Source organism: Oryx dammah, unplaced genomic scaffold (genome assembly GCF_014754425.2).
Source record: "Oryx dammah isolate SB20612 unplaced genomic scaffold, SCBI_Odam_1.1 HiC_scaffold_3, whole genome shotgun sequence".
Lineage (NCBI taxonomy): Eukaryota > Metazoa > Chordata > Mammalia > Artiodactyla > Bovidae > Oryx > Oryx dammah.
In genome coordinates this window covers 71,368,336-71,392,338 of record NW_024070187.1, presented here as the reverse complement: position 1 = coordinate 71,392,338, position 24,003 = coordinate 71,368,336, and the positions used below count along the sequence as shown (strand labels likewise).

At 43.6% G+C, this 24,003-nt stretch overlaps 2 protein-coding genes across 5 annotated transcripts in view; both read left to right on the top strand.

Annotated features, from left to right (window-relative positions):
• Window positions 1-3,969, top strand: part of HOPX (HOP homeobox) — a 31,508-nt gene extending 27,539 nt beyond the window's left edge. For all 4 annotated transcript variants that reach the window (XM_040238270.1, XM_040238271.1, XM_040238272.1 and 1 more), the window contains one exon: window positions 3,156-3,969. In XM_040238270.1, the coding sequence (XP_040094204.1) occupies window positions 3,156-3,233 (78 nt within the window). In that variant the 3' untranslated portion in view covers window positions 3,234-3,969. The remainder of the gene's footprint in view (window positions 1-3,155) is intronic.
• Window positions 3,970-11,747: 7,778 nt separating this feature from the next.
• On the top strand, window positions 11,748-17,422 carry LOC120861586 (40S ribosomal protein S11-like). The gene is given in 2 exon segments (XM_040237315.1): window positions 11,748-11,844; window positions 16,861-17,422. Coding segments are annotated over 2 exon segments (570 nt in total). The 3' UTR covers window positions 17,334-17,422.
• Window positions 17,423-24,003: the final 6,581 nt, after the last annotated feature.

Genomic DNA, 24,003 nt, shown 5'->3' with positions numbered 1-24,003 from the left:
TGAAGTGTTAGTCACTCAGTTGTGTCTGACTCTTTTCGAACCTGTGGACTGCAGCCCACCAAGCTTCTCTGCCCATGGAGTTTTCCAGGCAAGAGTACTGGAGTGTATAGCCATTGCCTTCTGTAGGGGATCTTCCCCACCCAGGGATTGAACCCAGATCTCCAGCACTGCAGGCAGATTCTTTACCATCTGTGCCACCAGGGAAGCCCAGAACATTAGTTAAAGCCACCAAAAACACGTGAGTTCTCTATTCTCCTTGAGGAGGGAGACCCCTAAGGGCGAAATACTGCATCCAGAAAGCAGCCCCTAAGAGAAGGTTTCCCTAAGAGCAATCTGCTGCCACTGGTTTTCAATTCTTTTCTCTGCTGCCACATCAACAGTACAAAGGAATATAAGACCACAGATCTCAGTGGCTGTGTAACGGACTTCAGTGTGTAAACTCTGTTGAACGTGAAGTATAGGCGTGGTCCCTTGCTATTCAGCCAGCTGAACCTTGGTGCAGACCCTACACCATCCTGTTTCCTTGATTCCTAGCTCTCAGGCCTTGAGACACAGAAGCAGTCCTTCCCCTGTGGTCCTTGCCCTTTCTTCTCATCTTGGGTGTGTGCTGAAGTGCCCTTTGATTCCCTAGATCTCTGTAGAGATGAGGTCTTCCTCAGCATGGCCTTCGAGCCCACCCTGTTGGGAGGCTGTGCTAAGTCAGAGATGTATAGGTATCACCACACAATCTCCACACCATCTCCATCCGCACATTCCAGGTCTGGCATCCATCCCACAGCTGTGTTCTTTCTCTCCTCTTCCTTTCTGTCCCCTCATCTACTGGCCCCTAGAATAGGTACATTTAAAGTTCATTTTATCTTTTAATATTTGTTCATTTATTTGGCTGTATTGGGCTTAGTGGCAATGCACAGACCCTCTAGTTGCGGTGCCTGGGCTCAGTTGCTCCCAGGCATGTGGGATCTTAGTTCCCTGCCGGGGGATCGAATCTGCATCCCATGCATAGCAAGGTGGATTCTTAACCACCAGACTCCCAGGGAAGTCCTGCTGCTGCTGCTGCTAAGTTGCTTCAGTTGTGTCCGACTCTGTGCGACCCCATAGACGACAGCCCACCAGGCTCCCCCACCCCTGGGATTCTCCAGGCAAGAACACTGGAGTGGGTTGCCATTTCCTTCTCCAATGCCTGAAAGTGAAAAGTGAAAGTGAAGTCGCTCAGTCGTGTCTGACTCTTTGTGACCCCATGGACTGCAGCCCACCTGTAATCCCTCCATCCATAGGATTTTCCAGACAAGAGTACTGGAGTGGGGTGCCATCGCCTTCTCCAAGGGAAGTCCTAGGAATAGGTAAATGTTAGAAACCCTAACCAGGACAATAGAAACTCCCTAAGCTTCCCTCTTCACTTATAGCTGAGCTGACTGGTACTCTAACTCCCTCAAGTTCTCAGAGCCAGTTGATTAGAATAGAGCTTCCTGTTGGCAGGGCCCAGGACTACAGAGCCGCCAGTGGTCACCTACTCAAGCATTGAGGTAGAGAACGTGTGCCATGTTATGTGGAAGGTTGGGAAGCACAGGAGGATAAAGCCTAGAGGCTCCGTCCCTCCCTCCCATAGAGCCTTCTACTCATTGTCTCCCATGTAGATCAATGCTTGCTGCTTCTATGCCTTCACTCTTCTCTCTTCAATGTTGTTTTCTGAAAAATCCAGATCCCTTCTGGCCAACCTGCTTCATACACCAGACTCTTCCCCAGCATGGATCTCCTCATTTCCCCTTTGCAGAATTCCCACCCCTCAGTGGTATAAATATACAAGCATGTTCAGTCGTGTCTGACTCTTTGTGACCCCATGGACTATAGCCCCTCCAGGCTCCTCTGTCTGTGGAATTTTCCAGGCAAGAATATTGGAATGAGTTGCCATTTCTTTCTCCGATGGTATAATCTCAATGGTGTAATTATGTTGTAATTGATGCTTTTGAACTGTGGTGTTGGAGAAGACTTTTGACAGTCTCTTGGACTGCAAGGAGGTCAAACCAGTCAATCCTAAATGAAATCAGTCCTGAACATTCATTGGAAGGACTGATGCTGAAGCTGAAACTCCAATACTTTGGCCACCTGACGTGAAAAACTGACTCATCGGAAAAGACCCTGATGCTGGGAAAGATTGAAAGTGGGAGGAGAAAGGGACGATAGAGGATGAGTTGGTTGGATAGCATCATTGACTCGATGGACATGAGTTTGAGTAAGCTCCAGAAGTTGGTGATGGACAGGGAAGCCTGGCATGCTGTAGTCCAACTGATATGTTGTAAGGCAATTCTACAACATATGAAGAATGCTTTAGCCTTCACATGGTACCATGTCTAGAACGATCCCATCTGGGGCTTTTCTAAATCCATGGTTAATTTTGTGAGGTATGAATATTTGGGTCACACAAATCTAGAAGATTTTGAGTAAACTGGGAGTTCTACTCTATCTTTTTTCACTGCTCAGTGGCCCTGGAGCAAGAAAGATTGGGCCATACTACTCCATAGATTCCCCCAAAAGAAGAGCCCCAAGGCTATCCAGTGCTTAGTTTTTCATTCATTTTATTCAACAAATTCTAATGAAGCACTGTGGATGACCAAGGCCCTTGGGAATCACCCCACACTGATGAAGTAAAACAGTTATATAGATTTCTCTGGGGCAACAAGGAGATGCTTTGATTTCTTTTATCATTCAACAAACATCGGTCAATCTCTGTTAGGCCCTTATGCTAGGGGCTAATAGTGATAAGACGGATGCAGACTCTGCTTTCATGGCTCTTATCTTTTAGAAGGAAATGTAGACTAAAAGCAAGTGAATGCACAAGTTAATGAATTCATTACAGACATTCAAAGTTCTGGGAAGGTAACCAAGTATTAAAATAGAGACTAAGGAGAGGGATAGAGAATCTACTTTAGATAAAATGGTCAGGGAAGGCTTCAGTGAGAAGGTTTTATTTAAGCATAGGAAATAGTATGTGCAAAGGTCCTGAGGCAGAAAGGTAAGTATCACAGAGAGAAGAACCAGCCCCATGGGCTCAGTTCTTACTTTCCTTTTTTACAACTGGGTCACAGAAGCTACTTTGAGAAAGGGAATGGATATTTTTCAATATGTGACAAGTAACTTTGCACATTTTCCTCCTCCAGAAATGGTTCAAGCAGCGCCTGGCCCAGTGGCGGCGGTCTGAAGGCCTACCCTCTGAGTGCAGATCCGTCACAGACTAAGGAGATGTTGGGCATTGGCGCTCCCCTTCATGAAGACCATCTGCTATTTCTCTTCTCAGCTTCATCAAGCTATTTTGGTTTTTCAGTGTAGCGTTGTTATGTCCCACTGTTGGCTGTCCTGCTATTTAACACAATGTTGTATTTTTTTTTAATGTACATAACTAGAGAAGATAATAACAATCTTTCTGTGTGCAAGCACATAGGAAGCTATGTGCAGCAGCTTCTGTGTAAAGCAGAGGTGTGCCTGCAAATGGTGTGGCTGGCATTTCCTTTTGAGTCATGATAACAGATGGTGTTAAAAACCACCTAAGTTTCCTTTTGACCATCACCTCCCAATAACAATTTACTGTCAACATCCATTTCAGAATGGTCAAGGCTTCTGTTGAAAAGATAACATGACCAAGAGAAAGACGCACTCCTTCTAATTCCACTTCCCTTAGTCATTTTCCTTGTGTTTCATTTAATACATTGAGTGAGAATACAGAGGGACTTTGAGTCATGTGGATTTCATAAAGCAGTTCCTTGGATTATAGCTGAATTAACTTGGAAAGCACTCAGGCTGGAAGTCAGAAATCCCAACTGGCGAAAATCAAATAACTAAGGGGAAAAATCCACAAAAGTCTTGAATTTCCCTTATTTAAATACATTTGTCAATTTATTTTGCTAAACAAAATGAACTGCTTTTTGTCTCTGAAATGATGTTCTAAATAAAACCTTAACATTTTGTGAAAATGCACTGAGTCCTCTGCAGATTTTTAACTGAATAATAAGCATATCAAAGGGAAGCAGAATAGCTCAGCATAAGAGCAGCCTGACAAAAGAGCTGTCATTTTCTAATCCTTGCTATTCAAAGTGTGGTCCAGGACTGGCATCATCAGCATTAGCTGCAAGCTTGTGAGAAAGAAAAGTGCAGAATCTCAGCTCCAACCCAGACCTACTGAATCAGAATCTGCATTTTCAACCAGCTCTCCAGGTGATGTACATGCACACGAAAGCTTGAGCAACACTGATCTGAAAACTCTACAGTCGATTTGCATCCATTTCGTATTATACACAGCATGAAACAGCCTAGCAGGGTCTGTGTTTGAGTGCATGAACAGTAACTTAATTACAATGGATTAACCAAATAGGCTTTCTATATGTTTGTTTAATTGACTGTTTTTACATAAGACATCAGCAGGTAAGGGTGACAAGAAACTGCAGTCATTTTATTTTCCTGCTTTCCTATCTTTAGCATGTGGCTCTTGTGTTCATGGAGACAAGATGGGTGCATTTTAAATAAAAAAAGGAAAAAACAAAGGGCAAATGCTAGGTAAGACTCTTCCCTTTAAAAGTTTCTGGAGGCCCCTTCCTAGGGACTTGCACCTACATCTGTTTGGCCAGAGTTGGGTCACATGGTCACTCCCAATTGCAAGGGAGTCTGGAAAGGTGAGCATATGTAATTGGGGATCATACTGCCTTAAGAAAACATTAGGGTTCTCTTGGTAAGGAAGAAGAAAGGGGAGGATGGATATTGGAAAGGCCGCTAGCAGTATCTGCCAACCCAGCCCAGAATGAGGCTGGTGTGCACTTCTGAACTCTTATGCAGGCACAGTCTTTTCAGTTCTTTATAAAGAGCTCGGAATAAGAAACAGTAACAGTTATTTGGAATACAAATGTTTACAAGATCCCATTAAACATCTGCGGCAAGCTTCCTCCTCCTTTACCTTAAAACATTTCTTCTCTAAACAACACACAGTGAACCAGCATCTGAGCAGAACAGCCTCATCTGGCATATTCCTCTGCAGCCCAGTCAGTGGTAGTCGGAGCATCTGTCAGCACATGGCTTGATGCTGACATCATGTTCTGGAAAGAAAGAAGGGAGATGCACAGGAATGTGTGCACTTCATAAACACCTGCATAGAGAGAGCATTCTTTACTGTTCAAAGCACTTTCATAGTCACGGTCTAACAGGGAAAAAATGCACTGTTAATATTACAGTAGGCGAAGCAAACCCAGACAGAGCATGGAGATGTGCCCATGTCAGGCAATGAGAGAGATACTAAACCAGGTCTAAGCCCCAGCTCAGAAGTCTATCCAACACACCAGAGAAATGATTCAAGAACAAGCCATCCAGAACAAGAAGAGTTAACCAGCTGAGCAGAAAGGGCGCCTTTGGCTTGGAGTTGAGAAGCATGTTTATGATAGAGGATCACTTCCTGTGTTTATCTGGCCCAAGAGTTGAATCCTCAAATGGCAGGTGCTGGAAGGGAATGAAGATAGAGTATCCTTTAACAAATTAATTATTCAATTAATATATGTATCTAACTAGGGTCAGGATCATTGTTTGTTCATTTCTTGCATTTGAAGTATTCCTTGATGATATCGTTGTCATAGTCCTTAACCACCACACAACAGCAACCAACAACTATGCCAGGTTTTTCTCTCTGTCAGTGTTTCAGTGGTCTACCCACTGCCCTCGTTTCTTGATGTCATCAGCCTTAAGGTTGATTTAGTGTTCAGCAAGTGGAGCAAGCCCGGTCTGTGCTTCTGACGGACTGGCTGTAAATTGGAGGTTTCATGATCTTCTCCTCGGGGTGGATTGATTTTCCAGAGCAGCTCACAGAACTCAGGGAAAGGTTACTCCCTAGGTTACCAGTTTATTATAAAGGCTGTAACTCAGCAAAAGTCAGATGGAGGAGAGGCAGAGGGCAAGACTTGGCGGAAGAAGGTGGAGCTCCCAGGCTGGCTCCGGGCACCACTCTCCCAGCACCTTCTCCTCTCCACCAAGCCAGGAGCTCTCAGCACCTTGCACTGTAGGGGCTTTTTACAGAGATTTCATTATGTAGGTGTGATTGATTAAATCATTGGCCAATCATGATTAAACTCAATCCCCAGCCCTGATCCCCTCCCTGGAGGTCAGCAGTGGGACGGTGGGAGGGGGCTGAAAGTTCCAGCTCTCTAACCACCTGCTTGGTTCCCCTGGTGACCGGTCCCCAGTCCTGTGGTTATCTAAGGGCTTTCCAAAAATCACCTCCATAACACAAACTCAGGTGTGGTTGAAAGTGAAGTGAAACTCACTCAGTCATGTCCGACTCTGCGACTCCATGGACTGTAGCCTGCCAGACTACTCTGTCCATTGGCTTACTCAAGCAAGAATACTGGAGTGGGTTGCCATTTCCTTCTCCAGGGGATCTTCCCAACCCAGGCATCGAACCCAGGTCTGCTGCATTGGCAGGTGGATTCTTTACCATCTGAGCCACCAGGGAAGTCCTTGTTATTCATGACAAGAGATTTCTTTCGCCTTTCTTACTCTGGAGCTACTTCAGGAACTGGAGCTATTTGAGGGCAAAAGACCAAATACTATTAAAATAAAAAAAAAGTAAGACATTCCCATTGCTCTTATCACTTAGGAAATTACAAGGGTTTTGGAAACTGTGTGCCAGGAGCAAGATGAAGAGCAAACATATATATTACTTATTAATAATCATAAGGTCACAATATCCTTAGAAAGAATCTTCCTACAGGAGAATTTGTTCTTTTGTTTATGAAAACACCTTGATGAGTTTTGGGGGCCATAAAACATAAGCCTAGAAGGGAAGAAAATGAAGAATTCAGTGGCTGTGCACAAGAAAAAGTAGCAGAAACTTAGGACTGTGTCCCATGGGTGCTCAGGTGGGCAGCTAACTGGGGCCCTCAGGCACTGAGGGGAGAGACGGAGGAGCATGAGCTAGGACAGAGCACAAGCTCCAGCAACCTGCCCGCTGACCCAGAAGGCTGGTGGGGTTGGCTCAGGGACTTTTAAATGCCATTTTATATTAACACCAGACAATTCTCAGCTGATGGGGACTTGAAGCCCGTCTGCACAGTGGCTACCATTCCACCACTGCTCTTTGTTATCCGTCACCTCGAGGATGGCGCTATTACACAAAATGGCCTTGCCTTGGCGATGCTTTGCGGGGTGGAGAGGGCAGGAGCCGTTTGGGCCATGTCTGTGGCCCAGAGTGGGCAGTAGAAGCACTTGTTTCTGTCGGCTGTCTTCCTGTGAAGGGGTAGCAACACCCCTTTACATCTGGGGAACACCTCCCACTTCATGCGGTACAGCGGTTAATCATAGCTCCCCGCCCTACTCAGGGTTAGACACACGACCCAGGCTAGACAGTCACAACGCCACGGCCCTTCACACTTGGGGACTGAACCAAGATATGGGCTTTGTATCTAAGCTGGGCCAATTAAAGTCCCTCACCAGAGTTTTCCCAACTGGAATGGTAGGGGTAGTTCTCTACTGTCCTCGTGCTTAGAGAGTTGTGAGGGTGGAGGCCTGTGGTTGCAGGCAGCCATAGACCCAGCTAGGGAAGGAATGTCATGAGACAGAATGAAGCCAGACCGTGATGAAAGTTAGAAAGAGGGAGACACAGAGAGTGAGAGAGCACTAGGTTCACGCTTCCATCCCTGCCTTCCTAGATCTGTGAACTAGTGAATCCCCTTCTTGGTGTGTATCTGCCATTTGCAGCAAGAAGAATCCTAACTAATGGGAGAGTGAAAAAAGGAAGAGAGGAGTGCATAGAAGGAGGAATACTGGCCACTAGTGTAACTATGAATCCAGAAGAAGCAGGAATTCAGAGTAAAAGAAAGCCAGGAATACATAGGCCAACAAACCCTAAACATAACCAGACAGAACACCAGACAATTCTCAGCTGATGGGGACTTGAGAAAAAAGTTATTTTTGCATATTAAAGGAAAAGATGACCACTGACAGGTAATTTATGGACATTAAATACATACTTTTTGTAATTAAGTGCAAATGTTTGATAGATAGGATTTTGTTACTTTCTCGTGGACATTTGGCGGCTCTCCCTCAACCCTGGCCATCTCCATGCAGCAATCTTGTTCCACATATTCCACTTTCCACTAAAGGGTCATTTGAAAACCTCAACAAACTGTTTCAAACGCATCTCTGCCCAACCTCAATGCCAGAGTAACTAGCAATAACAACGGTAAGAAGAAAAGTCATTTTAAAATGTCATATTCTCAGATTTCCCTGGTGGTACAGTGGATAAGAATTTGCCTGATTCAGAAAGATCCCACATGCCTTGGAGCAACTAAGCCTATGCACCTCAACTACTGGCCCATTCGCTGCAACTACTGAAGCCCGTCTGCCGAGAGCCCACGTTCCACGACGAGAAGCCCCTACAATGAGAAGCGTGTGTGCTGCAACTAAAGAAAGCCTGCTTGCAGCTACAAGGACCCAGTGCAACCAAAAGATAAATAAATAAATAATTTTAAAAAACTTCATATTCTCTTCCCATGATGGAAGTACTAGGAGATGGTAGTGGAGTGCACAGAAGTCAGGCAAGGATACGGAACATGAGCCGTGCTTATATTGACAAGGCAGGAGAATAAGATTTCTTGGTTTTATGAAGCCGGGGGCTTTGATGGTGTGGTCTCCGTGAACAATTATAGGCATGAAGAAGTGAAGGTTTTAGAGAGAGTCTCCCTTCAGTTTCACCATCAGCTGTCATCTTACAAATATTTGAGCACTGCTCCACTGGGGATGTACTCCTATAAAGATAAGTTTCCATGTGACTTCTTATAAGAGTTTTCCACCTAAACTTAGAAAAATATGAGAAACATTGGACTTGAATCTCAATTTATGTAACGCATCCAACTACCGAAATACTCATGACTCACTGACTCACAGTTCATGTGACTCATCCTTGGAGTTCCAGATGAGCAATGCAGAAGGATTTTCTTTCTCTTTCTTCCAGATGCAAGCTCCCTCTCCTCTTGCATTAAACAAACAAACAAACGGAAAAACCTTGTACCTTGGAATTCGACACTGCCGGGAGCGAAGAAGGCAAGTTTCTGGGGATAGTGACGCTGAGGATGAGAATCCTCGAGGCACAGCATAGGAACCATAGTACAGAAGCACAGAATCTTTTCAAGACACAGAATGTGTGTTCATGAACCAGGAGAGGAGTGAGCATGTATATTTATGTCCCCTTTCTCCAGGGGCAGAGCTGAGGCAGAGAACGCTGGTTGTCCCCTTAGGCCTTCTCTCTCTCTCTTTTTAAGAGTGCTTGCTGTTGGGTTTTTGTTTAGCTGGTTGTGTGTACACTAGCTCTTCTCCCTTTCTTCCTGTAATTTTATCTGAGGAGAACGGCTGTCTAGCTAAAGACTAAATAGTCTCATTTCCCATGTAGATAGATTTTTTTAGCCAGCCTCCAACGAGCTCTGCTTCCTGGTATTCACATATCTGCATAGGTCCTTCCCACACTGAACCAGCGCTGGTCTGTGTGACCAGTAAAAAAAAAAAAAAAAAATGATGTGTCACTCCTGAGATTAGTTTCTAAAAGATACTGCAGCTTCTCTCTCTCTCTTTCTCTCTCTCTCTCCCCGTGCTTCTTGGATTAGTTGCTCTGGGGAAAGGCAGCTGCCATGTGGAACTGAGACCCCTGAAAACAGCCAGTGACGATAGAGGTCTGCCAAGAACCCTATGAGTAGGCTTGAAAGTACATCCTCCGGCCCCTGTCTAGCCTTTAGATAACTGCAACCTCAGAACCACAACCATCCAGCTAAGCTGCTCTTGAAATGGTTTGATAGAATAAAGGTCTGTTGTGTTAGTCTGATAAGCTTGGGGATAATTTGTTATGCAGCAATAGATAACTAAAGCACTGGAAGTGACCAGTGAAGTGATGTGTGCTACTTCAAGGTGATGCTCCCAAAAAGAGTAAGTGTGCTCTCTTGTTACTCGTTCCCACTTCCCATGATCAAGGATGTGAGTATCTTAGTAAGCAGGAAGCCCACATGGCCCAGTGGTAAAGAATCCACCTGCCAGCAGGAGATGCAAAAGACACGTGTTTCAATCCCTGGGTCAGGAAGATCTTCTCGAGTAGGAAACAGCGACCCATTCCAGTATCCTTGCCTGGAGAATCCCATGGACAGAGGAGCCTGGGGGGCTACAGTCCACAGAGTCAGACACGACTGAGTGCCATCCATATGAGGTAGTGAGCTGTCTCAGATATGCAGATGATTGCAACCCCTTAGGCTCAGGAGGGCAACAGAAGAGAAAGACCCTGGGTCTGAGGATTAGTCAAGAAATGCCAGGTTTAGCTGTGCTAACAACCTCTGATCTCAGAGGCCTGAGAGCAATGCTGTATTTCTCACATCCACAAATCTGATACAGTTCTCTTTTGCAAGAGTTTCTGAAGAGAAACTCTTCAGGATGGCTGTCCTTCATGTCAATAGTTTGCCCACAAATTTCAGGGAAAGGGAAAACTAGCATGAGAGCCTCGCGTTGGCATCTAAATGCTTCGGTGACACACCTCACACTCACTCACATTGTTGCTGTTGTTCGGTAGCTAAGCTGTGTCCGACTCTTTGTGACCCTATGGACTGCAGCACGCCAGGCTTCCCTGTCCTTCACCATCTCCCAGAGTTTGCTCAAACTCATGTCCATTGAGTTGATGATGCCATCCAAACATCTCATTCTCTGTCACATTTCACTGGCCAAAGCAAGCTGCTTGACCACAACTAACCCCAAGCAGGCAGAGAAGCACATTCCTTCCTTACTCCCAGAGGAAGAAGACTGGAAACACTTTTTCATAGAACTAACAATCACCAAAGTACTCAGCACCACCAAGTCATTACACCAACCCCAGACTTCTGTGCAGGATGATAACTGGTAGAGAAATAAACTTACATATTGACTAAGTCACAGTGTGGGGATCTCTTATTATAGAGCTTAGCTTTTATCCTGAGCAATAAAGGCATATAGATTAATGAATGGATCTATATTTTAGTCAAGGCCATGGCTTCTGGCAGGAGGTCCTTTCACAGCTATAAGTCTCTTAAGCTTCCAGTAACCTCTTCCTTTCCTTGACCCATTCTAATCCAAGAGGTAATAACTGTTATCAGCCGGCATATTTCACTTCCTTGTTGGTTCTCTTAATACCCCTTACATCCTTGTAGAGGCATTTCATTTAGTTCAGTTCAGTAGCTTGTCGTGTCTGATTCTTTGCAACCCCATGGACTGCAGCACACCAGGTTTCCCTGTCCATCACCAACTCCCAGAGCTTGCTCAAACTCATGTCCTTCTCTTAATTACTTCTGATATCTATTTCCTGTCAGTACCCAAACCAATACAACACTCCTCCCTGGACGTATAGCTGTTAGTCAAAATAAGCAATGGCATAAGAAGTAGGCAGATGTGAAAATCTCAGAAGGATGGTGATGATGTTTTAGATCAACAATGTAATAAAAGAGCAAACAGGGATTAGCACCCAGATCTCATAGTCCACAGGAAATCTATCTCCTCTATTGGCATCATCAAGATGGTGAGAAGCCAAGTGGCATCTTAAATACTTGCAACTTTACACTAAAATTGTTTCAGCAAAAGCTATTTGACATACTTATTCCAAAATTAAAGCTTATCCCCAAATATCTCCATTATTCATTTCAAATATCACTGGCTTACCAACTTAATTCCTTAGCTGGAGTTCCACTGAGTTCAGCCAGGAAGCTTTGAATTAGAACATGGAATTTGCCAGGTTTCTCTTTGACCAAGATTCAAGGACCCTCCAAAAATTTCACAGGTTACAAAGAGTACAGCTCACAGCCTCACTCATCTGGGGTAAAAGAAAGAAAGAGAAAAAAATAGTGAATGAGAGAGAGAGTGTGTGAGAGAGAGTGCTGGGGTGGGGGAAGAGAAGGAGGAAGTTTAGGGAGAGAGGGAGGGAGGAAGGAATGAAACTGCCTATCAAATTCATAGTAAGAAAGGTGATTCTTCAAACAAGGAGCTGCCTCTTCCATATTAAAAAACCAAAATATCCTCAGTTTGGAGTGCTCCCCAAGGCCAAACAGCTAGGGGACCCAGAAGAGAATGCGGCTTTGCTGACAGACCCGTCAGCTTCCTGTGCAGGGATCTGCAATGGCTGAAGGAAGAGACAGATCAAGGAAAATGACTTTCATACATAAAGATGTCTGGGATTTAAGTTCCTCTAAGATCAAACAACACAGTTGAGAAGAAAATGAAAAATATGAGTCTTCATCCATTTATTAAAATATTCACTTCAGTTCAGTTCAGTCGCTCAGTCAGTCGTGTCCAACTCTTTGCGACCCCATGAATCGCAGCACGCCAGGCCTCCCTGTCCCTCACCAACTCCCGGAGTTCACTCAGACTCACATCCATCGAGTCAGTGATGCCATCCAGCCATCTCGTCCTCTGTTGTCCCCTTCTCCTCCTGCCCCCAACCCCTCCCAGCATCAGAGTCTTTTCCAATGCGTCAACTCTTTGCATGAGGTGGCCAAAGTTTTGGAGTTTCAGCTTCAGCATCATTCCTTCCAAAGAAATCCCAGGGGTGATCTCCTTCAGAATGGACTGGTTGGATCTCCTTGCAGTCCAAGGACTCTCAAGAGTCTTCTCCAACACCACAGTTCAAAAGCATCAATTCTACAGTGCTCAGCCTTCTTCACAGTCCAACTCTCACATCCATACATGACCACTGGAAAAACCATAGCCTTGACTAGATGGACTTTTGTTGGCAAAGTAATGTCTCTGCTTTTTTTTTTTAATTTTATTTATTTTAATTGGCGATTAATTACTTCACAATACTGTACTGGTTCTGCCATACATCAACATGAATCTGCCACAGGTATACACATGTTCCTTATCCTGAAACCCCCTCCCTCCCCCCTCCCTGTACCACCCCTCCAGGTCGTCCCAGTGCACCAACCCCAAGCATCCAGTATCATGCATCAAACCTGGACTGGTGATTCGTTTCATATATGATATTATACATGTTTCAATGCCATTCTCCCAAATCATCCCACCCTCTCCTTCTCCCAGAGTCCAAAAGACTGTTCTATACATCTGTGTCTCTTTTGCTGTCTCGCATATAGGGTTATTGTTACTATCTTTCTAAATTCCATATATATGCGTTAATATACTGTATTGGTATTTTTCTTTCTGGCTTACTTCACTCTGTACAATAGGCTCCAGTTTCATCCACCTCATTAGAACTGATTCAAATGTATTCTTTTTAATGGCTGAGTAATACTCCCTTGTGTATATGTACCACAGCTTTCTTATCCATTCATCTGCTGATGGACATCTAGGTTGCTTCCACGTCCTGGCTATTATAAACAGTGCTACAATGAACATTGGGGTACACGTGTCTCTTTCAATTCTGGTTTCCTCACTGTGTATGCCCAGCAGTGGGATTCCTGGGTCATAATGCAATTCTATTTCCAGTTTTTTAAGGAATCTCCACACTGTTCTCCATAGTGGCTGTACTAGTTTGCATTCCCACCAACAGTGTAAGAGGGTTCCCTTTTCTCCACACCCTCTCCAGCATTTATTGCTTGTAGACTTTTGGATCACAGCCATTCTGACTGGTGTGAAATGGTACCTCATTGTGGTTTTGATTTGCATTTCTCTGATAATGAATGATGTTGAGCACCTTTTCATGTGTTTGTTAGCCATCTGTATGTCTTCTTTGGAGAAATGCCTATTTAATTCTTTGGCCCATTTTTTGATTGGGTTGTTTATTTTTCTGGAATTGAGCTGCAGGAGTTGCTTGTATATTTTTGAGATTAGTTGTTTGTCAGTTGCTTCATTCACTATTATTTTCTCCCATTCTGAAGGCTGTCTTTTCACCTTGCTTGTAGTTTCCTTTTTAATGTCCTGTCTAGGTTGCTCATAACTTTCCTTCCAAGGAGTAAGTGTCTTTTAATTTCATGGCTGCAGTCACCATCTGCAGTGATTTTGGAGCCCCCCCCCCCCAAAATAAAGTCTGACACTGTTTCCCCATCTATTTCTCATGAAGTGATGGGACCAGATGCCATGATCTTAGTTTTCTGAATGTTGAGCTTTAAGCCAACTTTTTTACTCTCCTCTTTCACTTTCATCAAGAGGCTTTTTAGTTCCTCTTCACTTTCTGCCATAAGGGTGGTGTCATCTGCATATCTGAGGTTATTGATATTTCTCCTGACAGTCTTGATTCCAGCTTGTGCTTCTTCCAGCCCAGCATTTCTCATGATGTACTCTGCATAGAAGTTAAATAAGCAGGGTGACAATATACAGCCTTGATGTACTTCTTTTCCTATTTGGAACCAGTCTGTTGTTCCATGTCCAGTTCTAACTGTTGCTTCCTGACCTGCATATAGGTTTTTCAAGAGGCAAGTCAGGTGGTCTGGTATTCCCATCTCTCTCAGAATTTTCCACAGTGTATTGTGATCCACACAGTCAAAGGCTTTGGCATAGTCAAGAAAGCAGAAATAGATGTTTTTCTGGAACTCTCTTGCTTTTTTGATGATCCAGCGGATGTTGGCAATTTGATCTCTGGTTCTTCTGCCTTTCCTAAAGCCAGCTTGAACATCTGGAAGTTCATGATTCATGTATTGCTGAAGCCTGGCTTGGACAATTTTGAGCATTACTTTACTAGCGTGTGAGATGGGTGCAATTGTGCGATAGTTTGAGCATTCTTTGGCATTGCCTTTTTTTGGGGATTGGGATGAAAACTGACCTTTTCCAGTCCTGTGGCCACTGCTGAGTTTTCCAAATTTGCTGGCATATTGAGTGTAGCACTTTCACAGCATCATCTTTCAGGATTTGAAATAGCTCCACTGGAATTCCATCACCTCCACTAGCTTTGTTCGTAGTGATGCTTCCTAAGGCCCACTTGACTTCACATTCCAGGATGTCTGGCTCTAGGTGAGTGATCACACCATTGGGATTATCTGGGTTGTGAAGATCTTTTTTGTACAGTTCTTCTGTGTATTCTTGCCGGCTCTTCTTAATATCTTCTGCTTCTGTTAGGTCCATACCATTTCTGTCCTTTATTGAGCCCATCTTTGCATGAAATGTTCCCTTGGTATCTCTCATTTTCTTGAAGAGATCGCTAGTCTTTCCCATTCTGTTCTTTTCCTCTGTTTCTTTGCATTGATCACTGAGGAAGGCTTTCTTATCTCTCCTTGCTATTCTTTGGAACTCTGCATTCAGATGCTTATATCTTTCCTTTTCTCCTTTGCTTTTCACTTCTCTTCTTTTCACAGCTATTTGTAAGGCCTCCTCAGACAGCCATTTTGCTTTTTTGCATTTCTTTTCCTTGGGGATGGTCTTAATCCCTGTCTCCGGTACAATGTAACGAACCTCCGTCCATAGTTCATCAGGCACTCTATCTATCAGATCTAGACCCTTAAATCTATTTCTCACTTCCACTGTATAATCATAAGGGATTTGATTTAGGTCATACCTGAATGGTCTAGTGGTTTTCCCTACTTTCTTCAATTTCAGTCCGAATTTGGCAAAAGGAGTTCATGATCTGAGCCACAGTCAGCTCCCGGTCTTGTTTTTGCTGACTGTATAAAGCTTCTCCATCTTTGGCTGCAAAGAATATAATCAATCTGATTTTGGTGTTGCCCATCTGGTGATGTCCATGTGTAGAGTCTTCTCTTGTCTTGTTGGAAGAGGGTGTTTGCTATGACCAGTGTGTTCTCTTAGCAAAATTTTATTAGCCTTTGCCCTGCTTCATTCTGTATTCAAGGCCAAATTTGCCTGTTACCCCAGGTGTTTCTTGACTTCCTACTTTTGCATTCCAGTCCCCTATAATGAAAAGGACATCTTTTTGGGTGTTAGTTCTGAAAGGTCTTGTAGGTCTTCATAGAACTGTTCAACTTCAGCTTCTTCAGTGTTACTGGTTGGGGTATAGACTTGGATTACTGTGATATTGAATGGTTTGCCTTGGAAACAAACAGAGATCATTCTGTCATTTTTGAGATTGCATCCAAGTACTGCATTTCGGACTCTTTTGCTGACCGTGATGGCTTCTCCATTTCTTCTGAGGGATTCCTGCCCACAGTAGTAGACATAATGGTCATCTGAGTTAAATTCACCCATTCCAGTCCGTTTTAGTTCGCTGATTCCTAGAATGTCGACGTTCACTCTTGCCATCTCCTGTTTGACCACTTCCAACTTGCCTTGATTCATGGACCTGACATTCCAGGTTCCTATGCAATATTGCTCTTTACAGCATCATACCTTGCTTTCATCACCAGTCACATCCACAACTGGGTATTGTTTTTGCTTTGGCTCCATCCTTTCATTCTTTCTGGAGTTATTTCTCCACTTATGTCCAGTAGCATATTGGGCACCTACCGACCTGAGGAGTTCCTCTTTCAGAATCTTATCATTTTGCCTTTTCATACTGTTCATGGGGTTCTCAAGGCAAGAATACTGAAGTGGTTTGCAATTCCCTTCTCCAGTGGACCGCATTCTGTCAGACCTCTCCACCATGACCCGCCCATCTTGGGTGGCCCCACTCAGTTTCATTGAGTTAGACAAGGCTGTGGTCCATGTGATTAGATTGACTAGTTTTCTGTGATTATAGTTTCAGTGTGTCTGCCCTCTGATGCCCTCTCACAACACCTACTGTCTTACTTAGGTTTCTCTTACCTTGGACGTGGGGTATCTCTTCATGGCTGCTCCAGTGAATATGCACTTATTCTAATACAAAACAAATAACACCAACAAAATCATGCATATTTTGCCAGGATGCTTTTGGCTACAAGTAAATGAATATCCAACTAAAAGTGTCTTATCAGGCTTTCTGTTGTCTTATATAAGAAAGGCAGGCCTTCCTTTTTTCAGGAAACAGGGAAGACATTCAGACTGAGCATGTATGCCAAAAGCAACCAACCATCTTTCAAAATAAAAAGAGGGTCCTGCTTAGAGAAACTGGCAAGGAGAAGTTCCTACGATACCACAAAAACATCGGTCTGGGCTTCAAGACACCCAAGGAAGCCATTGAGGGCAACTACATTGACAAGAAATGCTCTTTTACTGTCTCCATCCAAGGGCAGATTCTGTCTAGTGATCAAAATGAAGATGGAGAGGACCACTCTGTCATCCACTCAGACTACCTCCACTACATCTAAAAGTAAAACCGCTTTGAGAAAGGCCACAGGAACATGTCTGTGCATCTTTCCCCCTGTTTTAGGGACATCCAGATCAGGGATATTTTCACAGTAGGCAACTGCTGGCCCCTGAGCAAGACGGTGCCCTTCCACGTGCTCAAGGTCACCAAGGCTGCCGACACCAAGAAGCAGTTCCAGAAGTTCTGACACTGGACCCCCTGCCCACTGCTTCAAACAAAATATTGATTCTCCCAGTCCAAAAAGATAAAAAAGTAGGTGACTCTAGGTTTGGCTCATTCGACCACCTAACTAGGCCAGAGCGCTGTGTCCTCCTCTCTGAATTTCTCTTCTCTTTCTCCTCATGGTTGCAAGATTACCATTTCAGTTCCAAGTATCACCTCTCACATAACACTATCCAGACACAGGAAGGGAAGGCCTTGGCTTTCTCTTCAAGTAGCTCTCATTTTACTCTTCTAGAGAGAAAAAGCCTTCCCCAGAAGCCCCAGCAGTCTTCCCCTTTACCCTTATTGTCTGGAATTTGCACCACATGCCCACTCCACACTTATAAGTGGCAAAGATAATCAGCACTTAGAGCAGACTGGTGCATAGCAGGAGCTCATTTACCATTTGCCAAATAAATGAAAGGTGAATTGGACTGCCAAGGTTGCCTTAGACTACTTGCAGACTGTTTCCTAGAAATCATTTTCCTGTAACACATTGTTAGGTGGCTGAAGAAAATTTGTATTTTCTTATCAAAGAAGAAGGAAGGGGCTCGTCTAGTGGCTTAGTGGTAAAGAATCCACCTGCCAATGAGGGGACATGGGTTCAATTCCTGGTCTGGGAAGATCCCACATGCCTCAGAGCAACTAAGCCCATTCACCATAACCACTGAGCCCACATGCTGCAACTACTGAGCCTGCAGCCCAGAGCCTGTGCTCCATAAGGAGAGAAGCCTCTGCAATGAGAAACCCGTGCACAGCAACTATTAATAGAGTAGGCTCCACTAGCCACAACTAGAGAAAGCCTGTGCAGCAACGAAGACCCAGCACAGCCAAAAATAAATAAGTAAAATTATTTTTTTTTAAAGGAGGAAGGAGGAATGGATTTTGAGCAGTCAGCAAACAGCATATGCCACATTAAGCCATTTTTAAAAAAAATTAATTATTTCTTGGCTGTGCTGGATCTTAGTTGCTTTGTACGGGCTTTCTCTAGTTGCAGGGAGCTGGGGCTACTCTTCACCGTTGTGCTCGGGCTTCTCATTGCGGTGGCTTCTCCTGTTGTGGAGCACAGGATCCAGGTGCTCGATCTTCAGTAGTTGCAGCACGCAAGCTCAGTAGTTGCTGCTCACAGGCTCTAGAGGACAGGCTCCGTAGTTGTGGCACATGGGTCTTGTTGTTCTGTGGCATGTGCAATCTTCCCAGATCGGGAATTATATCCATGTCCCCTGCACTGACGTGCACATTCTTATTCACTGTGCCACCAGGGAAGTCCAAGTTATTTCTTTTCTTTCTTTCTTCTTCTTCTTCTTCTTATTTTTATTTTTTTGGTCAAATTGAGTGGCTTGTGGGATCTTAGTTCCTCTATCAAGGATTGAACTCAGGACCCTGGCAGTGAAAGTGCCAGGTTCTAACTACCGGCCCACCAGGGAATTCCCACACCATTTCTTCTTAAAGCAGAGAAAAAGAGTAACCCAAGAAAGAGCTTATTATTCTCCAATGGTTACTTTAGGAAAAAAAAATGTTCTTTGGATTTAAACAAATTGTTCATGGAAGGGAGTAGTATCTTTTTAGGGGAGAAGTTACCATGTTCTAGAGAGAAATGAACTTTTTTCTTCCCAGCTGAGACATCAGTTTCTTCAAGGTATTCTCTGCCCAGACCCAGTCTGGGTTAGGTGTCTTTCCTGTGTATTATCAAAAGTACTCTTTACCTCCCCATAGTATAGCACTTGCCACACCAGACTGTACTTCACTGTCGACCCCTGCTGTAGAGACTGTGTGTGTTCACTAAGCTCTTTCCTTTCTCTTTGGTGCACTCAGCTGTGTTTCCCAACCTCCTCTGCAGTTAGGTGTGACCATGTGACTCAGTCTGGTCAATGCAGTGCGGGTGAAGTGATGTTTGCCACTTCCAGGTTTGGCCTTACCATGAAAACTACCCACGCAGGCTCCTAAACTCTCTTTCTGATCTGCTGGCTGAACGGAGAGGATTCTGTAGACCTAAAAAAAATGTGGAAGGAGCCTTGGACCCAGAGAGACCGCGTGGAGCAGAACACCTGTCTTCATGCTTGAAGAATCCGTTTGTTTTTTTTTTTTTTTTTTTTTGCATGTGTGCTAAGCCACTGAGAATTAGCTGTTTGTTTGTGTATTTTTGTTAGTGAAGTCATCCCACCCTGACTAACACAGTTCCACATTAGAATGAAAACCTCTTGAAAATAAAAATTTCCCCTCTCTTTTCCAGCAGGTATTCCTTGCTTTAGTATAGTGCCTATCACACAACAGGCACTTAAAGCATTTTTTTTCATTGTACTGGGAAATATTTCACTCTTTGGCCTCTTCCTTTGTTCTTTGAAATAACCATCTCTCTGACCCTCCCTGGTTTAATCATGGCCACATAAAGGAATTCCTTCAACAGCAGCTTTTTACCTCAAAGAGGCAGCAATGACAGGTGGATGAAATTTTTTTTTTCTGCTGTTTCTCTGCCCCCAATACCCCATTCTATTTCTTGCTCCTCCATCAAAATCTTAAACATTTTTTCCTAATGAAATAAATGTAACTGTCCCAACATATGTCAAGTACCTGAGTGAGTGTTAGTCAGTCAGTTGTGTCCAACTCTTTGTGACCCCATGGACTGTAGTCTGCCAGGCTCCTCGGTCCATGCAGTTCTCCAGACAAGAATACTGAAGCGGGTCACCATACCCTCCTCCAGCGGATCTTCCCAACCCAGGAACTGAACCTAGATCTCCTGCATTGTAGGCAGATTCTTTACCATTTGAGCCACCAAGGAAGCGTCAAATACCTACTATGTGCCAAAATAGCTTTAACTTTGCAATGATGTATCAGTAATTTTTGATATCTCCTCACAGCTCAACACTGAAACTAACAGTAAATCCTTTTAAAAGAGGACTGGGATCACCTATGTTGATTGTCCTCCTTGGCACTGAGGAAGGGAGGAAAGAAGCTCACTCTCATATGTAAACTCTGCATTGCTAAGAAGATGACACCCAGGGGGCAAAATGAAAGGCACAAGCTTTCCCCCAATTTTTATGTGTTTAAAAAGAATACTCAACAAAACATTTAAGGATCAAAAAGATCAGTGTCAACAAGGTGCACTGATGTAAAATGAGTCGGAAATATTCTTGCTATTATCCCCAGGACACATTACATGCAAGTATTGCTGAACCTCTAACCAATGTTTTGGAGTAGGATTTGAAACACCAGTGATATCACCTGGGGGGTATCTTTAAAAAAAAATTTGTTTATTTGGCCATGCCTGGTCTTAGTTGTGGCACACAGGATCTTCAATCTTTGTTGCAGCATGCGAACTCTTAGTTGCAGTATGTGGGATCTAGTTCCCTGACCAAGGATTGAACCCATGCCCCCTGCATGGGGAGCACCAAGTCTTAGCCACTGGACCACCAGGGAAATCCCTGGAGTATCTCTATAAAATTGCAGATTCCGAATTTTTAACTAGCTTTCCTCCCAGTAAAGTTGGAGGGACATTGCTACTTAGCCTGTTTTGTTTTTTTTTTAATCACCCATTTTCAACAGGCAAATTGGAAACAACTTTAGCATCTCCCATTCTGTCAAATCACTTTCCCTTTTATTAATAACTAGCCAATGTCCCTGCTAGATAGCATATTCAAAAGCAGAGACATTACTTTGCTGACTAAGGTCGGTCTAGTCAAGGCTATGGTTTTTCCTGTGGTCATGTATGGATGTGAGAGTTGGACTGTGAAGAAGGCTGAGCGCCAAAGAATTGATGCTTTTGAACTGTGGTGTTGGAGAAGACTCTTGAGAGTCCCTTGGACTGCAAGGAGGTCCAACCAGTCCATTCTGAAGGAGATCACCCCTGGGATTTCTTTGGAAGGAATGATGCTAAAGCTGAAACTCCAGTACTTTAGCCACCTGATGCGAAGAGTTGACTCATTGGAAAAGACTCTGATGCTGGGAGGGGTTGGGGGCAGGAGGAGAAGGGGATGACGGAGGATGAGATGGCTGGATGGCATCACTGACTCGATGGATGTGAGTCTGAGTGAACTCCGGGAGATGGTGATGGACAGGGAGGCCTGGTGTGCTGCGATTCATGGGGTCCCAAAGAGTCGGACATGACTGAGCGACTGAACTGAACTGAACTGAACTGAACTGAACTGAACTGAATGTCCCTGCTAGGAAACTACCCCAAAATAGCTGCAGGGTTTTCTTCCTGCTGCATTGTTTGAGGTGGGACAGTTACAGGTGCCCTCCATGGCCTGTGTATTATTTTTCTTTCATCACTCAACTGCAAAGCATGGCCAGTTCATATCCCACAGGTCATGGCAAATTTTATGCAGCCAGGAACTTGGCTCAGGTTAAGGTATTTAGTGATTTTCTTTTCATCTCCAAAACACTCACTGGAGTTCTCAATGTTAGTGAATGTGTCAAATGATACAGCCACCTCTGAAAAACTGTTTGATAGTTTCCACTAAAGTTAAAACATATCTTCTGTTTAACTAAAGATAGTTAAACCTATCTTCTGACCCAGAAACTCCTCTCCTAGATATATCCTCAAGAAAAATGAATGTGTATGTCTATGAAAAGGCATGTACTCCAGTGTTCATAACAGCTTTATTCTGAATGATGCCAAACTTTAAATAGCCCAAATGTCCATAAACAGAGGAATGGATAAATTTTATGGCATATTTATGTCATAAAATACTATACAGTAATAATAAGAACAAACAATTGATACACGTAACAATATGGATAGATCCCCAAAACATTAGGCCATGCAAAAGAAGCCATACACAAGTGAATATATGCTGTATGATTCCATTCATATGAATTACCAAGAAAAGGCGAAACTAATTCACAGTGATATGAATAAAATTACAGGCCACTTCTGGGTGAGGAGAGGGGGCTAATGAGCTGGAGGGAGTATGAGAGAATTTTCTGGGAAGTTAGAAATGTTCTAAGTATTGATTTTGCTGGTGGTTTTATAGGTGTATATATGTAAAACTTCATCGAGCTAAATATTTAAGACTTGAGCATTCTACTTCATTTAATAGAAATATGGCTGGTTTCTACTACCTTCTAGGGGCAAATCCACATGCCTTTGTTTGTAACTTTCCTGTCCTTTCTTTTCTGGGTTTCTTCCACTCCAGAGGCCTCTGCAGTTTCATTTGTTCTTACTGGAAGTTTTCGGCGGTTACCAGTCTCTGTTCAATCTCCCTTTTAGAGTTTTCTCTTGTTGCTGCAAGTGGTGCCAGAGCTGATCCTGTGTACAATTGTCCCATGTACACTTGATCCTGAGTCCAATTGTCCTGTGAACACCTGATCCTGTGTACACTTGATCCTTTGTACAATTGTTCCTTGGGGTCCTTGGGTGATTGGTTCCAGGATATGCAACAGATACCAGATGCTTGGCTGCTTAAGTCCCTCATACTAAATAGCATAGTATTTGCAAACAGTCAGTGTACTTCCTCCTATAGACTTTATATCATCTCTAGATTACTTAGGGTGCTGGTATGTGTGTGTGCTCAGTTACTCAGTAGTGTCCAACTCTTTGCAATCCCAGGGACTGTAGCCTACCAGGCTTCTCTGTCTATGAAATTTTCCAGGCAAGAATACTGGAGTAGGTTGCCATGCCCTCCTCCAGGGGATCTTCCTGACCCAGGGATAGAACCCATGTCTCTTACATCTCCTGCATTGGTGGGAAAGTTCTTTACCTCTAGTGCCACCTGGGAAGCCCCATAAATACTGTATAGATTGTTGCAAATACAATGTAAATGATACATAAATAGGTGCTTACAAATGGCAAATTCAAGTTTTGCTTTTTGGAACTCTGGAATTTTTTCTCAAATATCTTTTGATCCATGGTTTGTTGTTTCTGTGGTTTATTGACTCAGTGGATGTGGAACCCTGGGGTTCAGAGGTCTGACTATATTTACCCCCATCACCTACCACCAGGTGGATTACTAGCTAAAACCTCATTGCCCTTTTGTAGCCAAATGTAGCTGTTGCTGATCCTTTATGGCTCTTTGAGATCTTCTAATTTTTTTTTTTTTTGCCCATTTCCATCTTTTTCACAAATCGGCTTCAGCTTCTAGTACCTTGACTGGTGGATTTAACCAGGACCACTTGTGGTTTGGGACACAAGTCCACATAGGTTTGCCAAACAGAATGAATGCTATATAAAAGCAGCTTGGCGAGCTGCTGGCAACAGAGGGTTTAGAACACTAATGGCTAAGGCTCTGGGAAGCCAAGATGAAGATGGTTAAATAAACTATCACAGTTAGATAAGAAATACAAAACAGCACATAGGCCCATGAAAGTCCTCACATTTCTAGCTCCTTTCATCTTAGCTTTTTGCTCAGAACTTCACTAACTATAAAATTCAAGTTTTTCAGGGCAAAAATGCCAACCCATTTGGACAGAATTCAACTTTTGTTCCAAAGGGAACAAATGATTCTCTGCCCACAGTTGAGTCATACCAAGCTAATCCAAACTAAGAAAAAACTTCGAAGCATCAAATATCCCTCTTTAAATTACTGAACATTCTGAGTCATCCACAGAAAGGAAAACAATGGTGAATTAGGAGAAACCAAGGGACCTTCTTGACTTGGAGGAGGAGTCTGTCCTTGAGGACGAGCAGCTTTCTTTGCTGATTACTGTTAATGGAAAGA